This window comes from Mustelus asterias, chromosome 25 (genome assembly GCF_964213995.1).
Source record: "Mustelus asterias chromosome 25, sMusAst1.hap1.1, whole genome shotgun sequence".
NCBI classification, from domain to species: Eukaryota; Metazoa; Chordata; class Chondrichthyes; order Carcharhiniformes; family Triakidae; genus Mustelus; species Mustelus asterias.
Genome location: NC_135825.1, coordinates 34982830 through 34995662, shown reverse-complemented (window position 1 = coordinate 34995662; position 12833 = coordinate 34982830). Strand labels below are relative to the sequence as shown.

The window sequence follows — 12833 nt, the reverse complement described above, 5'->3', positions numbered from 1 at the left end:
GGATGAGGGCGTGGAAGGATGGATTAGTAAATTTGCGGATGACACTAAAGTCGGTGGAGTTGTAGACAGTGCGGAGGGAAGTGGCAGGTTACAGAGGGACATAGATAAGCTGCAGAGCTGGGCTGAGAGGTGGCAAATGGAGTTTAATGCGGAAAGGTGTGAGGTGATTCACTTTGGAAGGAGTAACAGGAATACAGAGTACTGGGCTAATGGTAAGATACTTGGTAATGTGGATGAACAGAGGGATCTGGGTGTCCATGTGCATAGATCTCTGAAAGTTGGCACCCAGGTTGATAGGGTTGTTAAGAAGGCGTACGGTGTGTTAGCTTTTATTGGTAGAGAGATTGAGTTTCGGAGCCAGGAGGTGATGCTGCAACTGTACAAAACTCTGGTGCGGCCGCATTTGGAGTATTGCATACAGTTCTGGTCGCCGTATTATAGGAAAGATGTGGAAGTGTTGGAAAGGGTGCAGAGGAGATTTACTAGGATGTTGCCTGGTATGGTGGGAAAATCGTATGAGGAAAGGCTGAGGGGCTTGAGGTTGTTGTCGTTAGAGAGAAGAAGGTTAAGAGGTGACTTAATAGAGGCATACAAGATGATCAGAGGATTAGATAGGGTGGATAGTGAGAGCCTTTTTCCTCGGATGGTGTTGGTTAGCACGAGGGGACATAGCTTTAAATTGAGAGGTGAGAGATATAGGACAGATGTTAGAGGTAGGTTCTTTACTCAGAGAGTAGTAAGGGCGTGGAATGCCCTGCCTGCAGCAGTGGTGGACTCGTCAACGTTGAGAGCGTTCAAGTGGTTATTGGATAAACATATGGATGATATTGGAATAGTGTAGATTAGAGGGGCTTTAGATTGGTACCACTGGTCGGTGCAACATCGAGGGCCGAAGGGCCTGTACTGCGCTGTAATGTTCTATGCTCTATGCCCAGTGAGGGGGGGGAAGGTCAGAGGTTGCGAGAACTATGACTTCTGGATCTTGAGCCCCCACTGACATTCGTATGGATGGCGGGCACAGGTTCAAGATTACTCTTGATATTTCTTGTTTTCGATCTTCCACTAGTAGAAGTACCTTCCCCCCCTGTATCTACCCTATCAAATCCCTTTATCATTTGTATGCCTCAGTTAGATCACCAATCAGCATTCTAAACTTCAAGGGAATACAAACCATTGTATGTAATCTGTCATCATAATTTAATGTTTTTAGTCCTGTTATCATTCTGGTGAATCTGTTATATTCCCTCCAAGAGCAGGATATTATTTTTGTTCCATAACATCACCCATCTCACCTGCCTCAGCTCTTCAGCTGCTGAAATCTTATCCATGTTTTTGTTACCTCCTGATGTGACTATTCCAACTCCTGATTGGACTTCCACATTCAATCCCCTACTGTAACCTTGAGATGATCCAAAACACTGCTATCTGTATCCTAACTCGCACCAAATTCCAGTTAAAACACCACCTCTATTTTAAAATTTGCATCCTTGTTTACAAATTTGTCCATGGCCTGGCATCTTCCCCCAATCTCTGAAGCACCACTAGCCCTACAACTAAGATCTCTGTGCTCCTCTAGTTCTGGCATCTTGAGCATCCCTAATTTTAATTGTTCTGACATTGGTAACTGTACTTTCAGTTGCCTAAGATTTGAGCTCTGAAGTTATTTTACTAAACCTCTTCTCCAATTCTTTCTTTCTTCCTTTAAGGCGCTCTTTAAAAGCTACCCCTTGGTCCATCTTTTGGAAATCTGCCCTAATATCTCATTATGTGACTGTCAAATTTTATATTGTAATATCTTCGTGCCTTGTATGGTTTGTTATGATTTTGGCAGCATGCAAATACAAGTGGTTGTTGAGGTGCCATTTCCAAAACAGAATGGGGACTAATCAAGGATCTCCAGTTGAAGCTTTCCCTTATTCCAGGCACTTGTGATGAATGTCAGTATTCCGTTGGCATTTTTAATTTTGTACCTGTACCCGAGCTTTTATTGATTTGCTAAAGGCTTCTGATGCTAGTTTTTAAAACCCAAAAAAGGTCATGGAGGCATCCTAAACAGTTGTAATGCACAATGCTTTAAAACCAAGCAACATAATTAAACAGTATGTGTGACTTGTGTTTATTCTAATTCAAACAATATCAAGTTTCCTAACATATACATTGTTATTAATGCTTCATCTTGTAGTACAAAAGGTGCTTCTATTATTTATTTGATTAGAAACCCTACAGTGCAGAAAGAGGCCATTCGGCCCATCGAGTCTGCACCGACAACAATCCCACCCAAGCCCTATCCCTGTATCCCTACATATTTACCCACTAATCCCTCTAACCTACACATCCCGGGACACTAAGGGGCAATTTAGCTTGGCCAACCAACCTAACCCGCACATCTTTGGACTGTGGGAGGAAACCGGAACACCCGGAGGAAACCCATGCAGACACAGGGAGAATGTGCAAACTCTACACAGACAGTGACCCGAGCCGGGAATCGAACCCAGGTCCCTGGAGCTGTGAAGCAGCAGTGCTAACCACTCTGCTACCGTGCTGCCCAATTATGGGGACAGACGTTAGTTTGTTCCCATTTCCACAGCCAGGATTTGAGATTGCCATGTTTTTGTTTTGTATGCTAATTGGTATAAATAGTATCAGATTTGTTTGCAATGGGTAAAACAGCCGGGTACTGCTTGTACCGTATTCATCTCTAGCCCCCCTGTCAGTGAAAGGTGTATGAAGGGGTCTCTTGGAAGTAGCACTTAAAAATACATATTAATAATATAATGTTCATCAATTTACACCTTTCTACTATGTAGTCAGTTTCCACTAGCAATCAAATGTGGGGAGTTTAATTGCATAGCTACTTGCCAGATAAAGTCAGCTGACTGGGTTCTCAAGAAAACCCCTTCAACACTCTTCATTTTCGTGTTGTTCAATTAAATCATTCAATTTGCATTATGCGATTCATATTTTTTGAGCTATAAATGATCTAAGTTGTATAGCTTGATTCTAATAAGCATTGGACAATAATTCAACCTCAGATTATCAATAATATTCCTTTATTTATAAATTTCTAAATTATTTATTTACAATTGAAAATGTATCTCTTTATTTGAATCAATTCTATATTAAATTGATTGGAAGTTTTAATTGCTTCTGACGACCTTTGAACACATTTAACGCAGTGGAAACTTGTATCAACCATTTTGTGTTACACATACGCAAGTGAGGTATGTTCCCTAATCCATTTTCTTTATTATGTGCAATTGAGAGCTGCCTTTCTAAGATACCATAGCAACATTAAAATGGAACTGTGCCTTCCTGTCCAGGTTCCCATAGTCAAAAATAGGTGCAGAACAAAATCTAGTTGCCTCTTCTCGACGAGCGAGCAAAAGAAAATTTTTAGCCGAGGATGCTTTCGTTCTCTGCTGGAAATAGTTAAGAATGTTGGTAGAACATGAAAATTAATCTCTGCTTCTCCAAGTAGGCGATAGTGTGTGAACTGAAGTATTCAGTACCTTTTGAAAGCTAAAATCATGTAAATTGTAGCATGGGAAGGTGAAATATCTGTAATTCTTAGACTGGTGCAAAGAAAAGTATATAATTTCGATGGCATTCCACAAATATTTCCATTAGTGTTGGAGGCTAGAATTTTTGGTTTTATCATGTATTTGTTATTCATTGCTTGTGCTGATTTTAAATATGTTTCAATGAGATATGGGCATTGCTGGATAGGCCAGCATTTATTGCCCATCCTTAGTTGCCCTTGAACTGCTGCAGTCGCGGTGATATAGGTACACCCACGGTGCTGTTTGGGAGTTCCAGGATTTTGATCCAACATCAGTGAAACAACAGCGCTATACTTCCAAGTTAGGATGGTGAGTGACTTGAGAAAGAACAAAAAAGAACCAAGAACAGTACAGCACAGGAAACAGGCCCTTTGGCCCTCCAAGCCTGTGCCGCTCCTTGGTCCAACTAGACCAATCGTTTGTATCCCTCCATTCCCAGGCTGCTCATGTGACTATCCAGGTAAGTCTTAAACGATGTCAGCATGCCTGCCTCCACCACCCTACTTGGCAGCGCATTCCAGGCCCCCACCACCCTCTGTGTAAAAAACGTCCCTTTCAGGTGGTGGGTACTCCAAGTGATGGTCATGGCCGTGGGTTTGGAAGATGCTGCACGTGGAGCCTTGGTGAGTTCCAGTAGTGCATCTTGTAAATGGTACACATGGCTACTGTTTGTCAGTGGTAGAAGGAGTCAGTTTGTTGAAGGGGTGACAATCAAGTGGGCTATTTTGTTCTCGAAGGTGTCGACCTTCTTATGTTGGTGGAGCTCCACTCATCCAGACAAGTGGAGAGTATTTCATCACACTCCTGAATTGTGCCTTGTAGATTGTGGACAGGCTTTGGGGAGTCAAGGGGTGAGTTACTTGCCGCAGGATTCCTAACCTCTAACGTACTTTTATAGTATTTATATGGCTAGTCAGTGGTGATCCCCAAGATTTGATAATGGGGGTTTCAACCATGGTGATGACATCGAATGTCATGGGGAAATGGTCATGGCCTGGCACTTGTGTGGCGCAGTTGTTACTTGCCACTTGTCAGCCCAAGCCTGGATATTGTCCAGGCCCTGCTGCATTTGGACATGGACTGCTTCAGTATCTGAGGAGTTGCGAATGGTGCTGAACATTGTGCAATCATCAGCAAACATCCCCACTTCTGACCTTATAATGGAAGGAAGGTCATTCATGAAGCAGCGAAGATGACTAGGCCTAGAACAATATTCTGAGGAACTCCTACAGCGATGTCCTGAAATGGAGTTGACTGACCTCCAACCACCATAACTATCTTCCTTTCTGCCAGGTATGATACCAACCCCCCTGATTCCCATTGACTTCAGTTTTGCTCGGTCTCAGTCAAATGCAGCCTTGTTGTGAAGGGCAGTCACTCTTGCCTCACCTCTAGTATATCTTGAAGGAAAACTCGAGCTGTTAAAGGTCCTATGTGTGTTTGTTCAGCAATATATTTTATTAACTTTAAGAAAGTTTTTTAGTGTTTGCTGCCCAACTCGGGAATGTGAAAATCTTCAGTATAGTGATAGAAGATGAGTGACCTTTTACCTCCATTGCCTCAATAAATATGTTGCCAATAAAGGCAGAAACTAAACTGACTAAGCATGATTTTGTTGTTCCCAGTGCTGTAGTTGATGACTTCTGCATTCTGATGGCATTTTCATTTCCCAGATGACCTTTTAGAATTTTAAAGTTTGTATCATGACGAGTGCTCCTTTAATACATTGCCTTGTAAAGCTCATTATGAATTATAGTTTGTAATACTGCTGTGACCTTTGTTAACCTGGTTAATGAAATAAAATGTTGATGACACATGAAATCTAGAAATTATATAAGGTTTCATTGGTTTTGATGGATCTATGACAGAAGGGAATGTCAAGCATGGAAAGAAGTGTTGCCAGTTTGCTTGGATTCATGGAGTGTTGCAGTACAGAGGCAGGCTATTCAGCCTCTTCAAGTCTGCAAATGTTTTCCTCCATATGTCACCTAGTCTAATCTGTTGACCCTCAGAGTAAAGAAGTGATGAACAAAGAAGCACTTGCGCAGAAGATTTTGTGTAACTCAATCTTTATTAAGGTTAAAAAAAACACTCAATGAACATTAACTATTCTTCCCTTAACTTGGTGGAATGCCAATTACCCTTGAAGCACTTGAACTGTCCTTTTTACTCAAAATTTGTTAAAATACTGATTGCTACAACAAAACACAAGGCTCACGGCTTGAATTCCAATCCTAACCATTGCAAGGCAAGGCAATTTGATCAGACTCCCTTCCGGCTCAGTTGTCTTCTTTTCCAAATCCTGGACTTGGGTTACCTTCCTTGGTCCGTTGGTTGTTCCCACAGGTGTCTCCAATGTTCCTCCTTTTATCCAAGTTCAGCTGGCGCTGAGTCATGATGCACATATTCACCTGACCCCGCTGAGTTCTATTGTCCCATAAGACTTAAACTCATTAATGGAAATCACGATACTCCTGTTTAACCATGTTAATCAAGATCTCGTTGTCCGCTGGAAGGAACATCCCTGCCTGACCAGCTATTTGCCAGTTATGGGGTGGAATTTTATGACCTCATCGCACCCGTTTTGTGGCGGGAATGGCGCCAGTTTTCATGCCCAATCCCATTTTACAAAAAAAACGATCGGGAACCCACCCAAAACAGGTGAAATGTCAAATTTACATTTTTTTGCATTCACCACAATGTCGTTACCAATCGTCCCAGCTCATCCGCCTTAATGCCCTCACTTGTTGCAGCTGGATCGGTCAGGAAAACACGGCCTCTCTAAAAGTTGGATTCAGGCGCTTGGTCAGTGAGGGCGAGTGAGGAGTTAAGTCGCCGCATTTAAACTGCTCCGTGCTGCTCAGAGGGGGTGGCCATGTTGCGTTTCAGGTCGGGGGAGCCTGGGGGTAGGTGTGAGGGGTTGCTGTTGCTCACAGGGTCCAACCTTGGACTTTCAGCACGGACCCGGCTCAGAGTGCTGATCTCAGGTCTTAGCCTGAGTCAACCAAATGCAACCCAATCATCTTATAGGGGTTCCTGTGGGCCCCTGGGTCACTCCATGGGTTGGTGGCGCTTCTGCCGTGAGCTCCAGAAGCTCCGGCGTCACCTGGCCCTGTCAGTCCTGGAGGACCACCTGTGTTCTAGCCATGGTGGTCGAGCCCTCTGCAATGGCCCTCTGAGTAGGGGGCCACCTGTCAATGGCAGCAGCAAGTGCCTTCTGGAACTGGGCCACGCTCTGCAACCTCTCAGCCATTCCCCATTGTGACTGTGCCACGTTCTCTAGAGCTGTTGCCATAGCCCGCTGTGTCTCGTTGCTGTCCCATTGGATCTCCTGCAAACTCTCGAGCCTTTCAGCCATGGTCCGCAGAATCTCAATTAGCCAGTTGACGCCCTCAGCTGTGGTCTGCTGTAACTCGGCCATCGTTTGGAGCCTGCCAGTTATGGTAAGGATTTCCTGCCCATGGATGTACGTCAGCAGAGGCGTCGTGCACACCAGAGAGTGACCCAGCTGCCTCGCCACTAACTTGACCCACCGATGTCCAAAGATGTGCAGGTTAAGTTGATTGGCCATGCTAAATTGCCCCCTAATGTCAGGGGGATTAGCATGGTAAATATGTGGCATTATGGGAATAGGGCCTGGGTGGGATTGTGTTCGGTGCAGACTCGATGGGCCGAGTGGCTTCCTTCTGCGCTGTAGGATTCTATGATTCTATAATGTGAGAGTCTCTGCGATGGTGAGTTGCGAGGTGGACGCTGACGCAAAACTAGTGCTGGCCTCGGAGGTCCCTTCATCCGCTTCCTCTGAGGAGTGTTTCGCGCTGTCAGGGGCATGATGGGTGGGAGCAGCAGTGGGGGCCGTGATGCTATACGGCCCACGCACGTCAGGATTCCTTCCTGCAACACAGGATGCAAGGTTAAGTGCAAGGAAGGGTGAGAAATCTGGGCTGCATGCAACTTACTTGAGATTTCTCCAACAAGTGGAGGATTGGCAAGTGTTCTATGCTGCAGACCGACCATGCTGCCACTAATGGTTTGCATCCTCTCCTCTCCCGCAAGCTCCAGTGCCCGCCGCTCAAAGGGGGGTGAGGACCCGGATCTCGGGCACATCGCCCCCTGTCTTCGCCCTCTTCTGGTGCTTCTCCTGTGAGAACAGAAGAGGCCATGTAAAATCTAATGGCATGAGTCCTGCAGGGTTTCGGGGGTGGCCCTCAAGAGCGCAAGGGTTGTGATACTCGTGGTGGGATGAGGGAGGTGCTTGGGGGTCAGGGTCTGAAAGAATGCAGGGTGCTGGGGTTGTGGGATCTGGGGGGGAGATGCTAGATGAGGTAAAACACTCTCCCATGCTGCCTGGATTAGTTTATTCAGTTATTTGCGGCACTTCTTCCAGCTTTGGCACGAACGCATTCAGCCACTGCCTCCCAGGCTGTGTTTCCATCCCTTCCTCTGGGATGGCGTTCTGATGGGGGGGAAAGAGGGTGTCCTGCCTTGTCTCCACTGCCTCCAGCAACCTGGTCAGATCTGCATCTGAAAAATGGGTAGCTGTCTTCCGAGAGGCCATTTCTTCTTGCACTGTCTGCCCGTCTGTCCATTCTTGGGGTTTTTATGGAGCTGTGCCTTGTTAGGGCAGATCAGCTGCAGGCAGCTTGGATGAGTCACGGGTTACGCGCCCATTTGTGCATTTCAGCGAGTTTAATGTAGTTTGCTTTGTTGCCATGAAGGGGAAGCCAAGTCAGCACTTGCAGGTGTGCTAATTGGGCTGGATTTGTGCCTCTGTGATGGTCGGGGGCAGGGGACAGAGGGCCATGTCAGTCAGCCATCGGGGATGGGGGGTGAATAGCGGGCCATGTGCCAGGGGTTCCTGGGGGTGGGGAGAGGTGGTGGGGGTATGGGGTGGGGAGGGGTGGGCGGGTGTTTGGGGAGAGGCTGGGGTAAGGGGGTCAGTAATGTTGTCGAGGGGATCTCCGATGTCTGTGGGCGGGAGGGGGAGGCTGTACTGGGTTCTATTAGCAGAGCTATTTTTTTCTGCGTTTCCTGCGCGCGCACAGTTTGTGGCTCCGATCTGAGCTGCTGGCTGTCTGGCAAATTAGGCCCTGCCCACTGGCTTTCGCAGCTCGAAACGGTTTAGCCCATGGTTTCAAAGACCAAGACTTACATGGGTATAGAGGGATATGGGCCAAATGCGGGCAATTGGGATTAGCTTAGGGGTTTAAAAAAAGGGCAGCGTGGACAAATTGGGCCGATGGGGCCTGTTTCCATGCTGTAAACGTCTATGACTCTAAGTGGCGGCCCGGTGGCACTGCTACTTCACAGCACCAGGGACCCGGGTTCGATTCCCGGCTTGGGTCACTGTCTGCGTGGAGTTTGCACGTTTTCCCCTTGTCTACATGGGTTTCCTACATGTGCTCCGGCTTCCTCCCACATTCTGAAAGATGTGCTGGTTAGGTGCATTGACCCAAAAAGGCGCCGGAGTGTGGCGACTGGGGGTATTTCACAGTAACTTCATTGCAGTGTTAATGTAAGTCTTACTTGTGACTAATAAATAAACTTTAAAGTGCATAAAATTGGGAGTGAAAACTTGCCGAAAACCGCATCAGCAACTCTCCCGTTTTCACGCTGGTTGGACACTTAGGAAAAAATGTCGTAAAATTCCGCCCATGGAGTCTGGTAGCCTTTTTGTTTATTGTCCTTCCTATTTTCATGCTTGTGCAAAGTTGACCTGTTTTCCCACCATGCTCTTGCAGACATTTTGCTGTTGGTTCCAATCTGTTACTCATTCCCAGGATCCTTAAATAGCCCCTTTTCGAACAACTAGCTGTCTTAAATAGGATTGTGGCAAAAAAATCACAATGTAACCAACATCTGTATAAAGACATTGTTCTAACATCTCCTTTCATTATTTTTATGGTTTATCTTAAATTGATGCTGTCTTCTGTTACTGTGTTGCTGACCAGTAGAAACAATCTATTTCCGTTAAGTCTTCGTGACCTTGAAGGCATCTTATTGGATCACTCTATAATCTCTACCCTTGAGAAAAACTTGCTGGTTTCCATACTTTTCATAACTGTAACCCTTCATCTCTGGGAACATCATGAAACCATCTTTTCCATTGCATTTATAGTGTTCCTACAAAGGAATGCCCAAAGGTCTGCTCAGTACTGCAGTTAAAATCTTCTCATTTAATTTGTATTTCGTTGCCCTATATTTATCTTTACTTTTCACTTTCAGTATTGAATTGCATCTGCTACCCGCCTGCCCATTATGCTATCCTATACATGTCCTCTTTCAGTTTTCACAATTCGCTATCAGAAAATGTCACAGTTCCTATAATTCCTCAGACCAACTAATGTGTGTGGGGTGGATAAAAGTAACTTCAATCCAAACAGCTGTGAACAGAACCATTGACTTGAAAGTGCTGCACTAAAAACATTTTGTCCTTCGTATGCATACAAGTCTAGATTTCAAAATTCAGTCAAGTACTGGCGTTGCAGGTTTCATATGGCGGATATGCTGTAGACAACCTCCAACCCAGGGGCCCCAGTACAGCCCCCTAATGCATTTGTGGAGAGACAGAGTGCTGCATGTCAGGAGTGTCCCCATTGCAAAACATGTAGCAGAGTGTCACCATAAACTCAGCAAATGAGGAGGCTATTGCTAAACTTTGGGTATTAACATACACTAAATGTTGTGATTATTAAATGTGTGGATAGATTTACGATTGTTTGACACAGAATTGGTTCTCTGCTTCTGGTTTCCCCAGATTTTTATAACTCACCAAATACAGTAAATGTCAACAATATATAGGTTCTGCACAGTGTCAATTGTTGCAAAAAGAAATGTCCTAAATACGCCTTAGAAAACTCCTGCTGAGAAGGGTCCTTACAGTGACTTTGGTCTTTCATTTTCTTTCCCTTTGGAAACTTTTTAGCAGTTCAATTTCAAATGCCCTTTTATTTCTAATGTTTGTCTTTCCAATGCAACTATGTCAAGAAGATGTGGTAAAATGAGAATTAAGGAATCTGATAATTGAGAATGTGTTTTGAAGTATGATTAAAAGTGAGTAAAGTTTTTTCAAATGGAAATTGCTTGGGAAGAAAGGTTGGCTGAGATGAAGGAACTGAGGTCTTTGATATGTGGATTAGACTAGCAACCCTCAACAGATATTTACCCAAGACAAATGGATAAAAATGGGACATCGAATTTCAGGAGTTCAAGAAAATATGGTAAAACTTCAAAAGAGAAGATACTGGTGAATTTCACACTTGCATTCAAAAAGGATGAGCTTATGTAAGAAATGCCATTAAGAAGGACTTCTAAGAAAGGTAGTTCAGGTAAGAAAAGATTTTAAAAGTAGTACATCAGTGACAGAATTTATCCTATTCAGAGAGCTGCTCCGAGATTGTAGCCACACAGCAGGAAGCTATGTTCATTTCCAAACAAGCAAGTATCTGGAGAAATCGTGTTTGAACAGCTATGTTGTCTCTATTTTAAGGCAAAAGCAACCCCGCAAGAGATACAGGTATCAAGTGTGGTAACAATTGATGGATTGTGTTTATTGTTTTAAAGGATATTGATTGGGGAGGTTTAACTCTGAGGTTAGGAAAATAGAGGGATTTAGAACTCTGAATTTAAAGGTATTGTGTATAGTAATTAAATGCATATTTTAGTTGTCTTTCTTGTGTATTTTACTACGTTTATTAAAATTATTGCTACAAGACTTTATAACAACTTTCAAAAATACAGCTAACAACCTGTATTCCAAGCTTCCCTTCTAAAACTTGGAATACCCCAGCATTGAACATCATCTGGGTTCTGAACCTGTAAGTCTGAAATATGCAGGTACCCATATGATTGTACTTTGGTGAGCCTTTATGATGTAATCATTTTTTAAAAAGTTGTCACCCATATTTCCATCAGTATAGGATGGCACGGTGGACAGTGGTTTGCACTGCTACCTCACAACGCCAAGGACCCAGGTTCGATTACTGGCTTGGGTCGCTGTCTATGCGGAGTCTGCACATTCTCTCCATGTCTGCGTGGGTTCCCTCTGGATGCTCCAGTTTCCTCCCACGGTCCAAAAGACGTGCTGGTTAGGTGCATTGGCCATGCTAAATTCTCCCTCAGCTGTACCCAAACAGATGCCGGAGTGTGGCGACTAGGGGATTTTCACAGTAACTTCATTCCCATGTTAATGTAAGCCTACTTGTGACACCAATAAATAAACATAAACTAAACTTTATTGTTGCAACTTTCCATTTAGTGTTTTGACAAATGCCTTGTTTGTGAGTGCTAATGGGTGTGAATATGAAGCAATGTTGCTGTTTGAACAGAGCTGTAACATACTGTAATACACTTTTATAGTAAGTTCTGCAGTACAGTCTATTCTGTTTTCATTAAATATTTTGTTTTCTTTTACGCTAACAGTCTGGACAGTTCAGTGAAGACATGATACCAACAGTTGGATTCAACATGAGAAAAATCACCAAAGGAAATGTTACCATCAAGGTACTTAGCCTCTGATTTTTCCAGTATACTGTGCTTGTAATGACATGATTTTTAGCTAAATCAAATATGCAATACATAAATTACCTGACATATCCTGAATTTATTATCATGTAATAATCCAAGCTATTTTGTGCATTTCTCAATTGTAGTGTTTAATAATTAAAGGCTTCTTAAATAGATTTCTCATTACAGCTTTCCAAAACTTGCTTCTTTAAAAACTAGTCTGGTAAATGTTGATATATTTTTGTATGGCAGATTGTCTATTAAAATAATGCTGTGAATCAGCCCGGTACACTTGACCAATAATATGTCTGCATTCTATTGGGGAGCTGAAGGTGTTGAGCTGATTGTAGATCGTAACCTGTTATCCTTCTCTTTAAATGAATAGAGTGTCCTCCCATTTCCTACTACATCATCTCCATGAGCATGATCTTGTTACTAATTGCCTGTAGACGAAACCCCCAAGTATTTTTCAGTTTGCGTTGTGATTGCCAGTTCAAGCTAGTAATAGTCTGGTGTAAATGCAGCATGCCTATGGAAGCAGTCCTGTCAAAGTTGTAATGATTGCTACTGATTGGTTTGGAAGTGGATCAAATACCCAATATTGCTGGGAAATGTAAGCGTGTCTTTTGCTGGAAAGGATTTTTACTGTTTAATATAGCAGATTAGTACTGATACGGATTACTGCTAGAGGTGCTGCCTTTCAAAATAATGCACTTTTATCTAATCTAATCTGGTGCAGAGAGTTATGATGACACAAATTAAAATTGC

At 43.7% G+C, this 12833-nt stretch overlaps 1 protein-coding gene across 1 annotated transcript in view; it reads left to right on the top strand.

Annotated features, from left to right (window-relative positions):
• The window catches only part of LOC144511891 (ADP-ribosylation factor-like protein 8A), a 55223-nt gene that overhangs the window by 12032 nt on the left and 30358 nt on the right, over positions 1-12833 (top strand). Inside the window, exon 2 of the mRNA XM_078242322.1 lies at positions 11982-12062. Coding sequence (XP_078098448.1) covers positions 11982-12062 — 81 coding nt within the window. The remainder of the gene's footprint in view (positions 1-11981; positions 12063-12833) is intronic.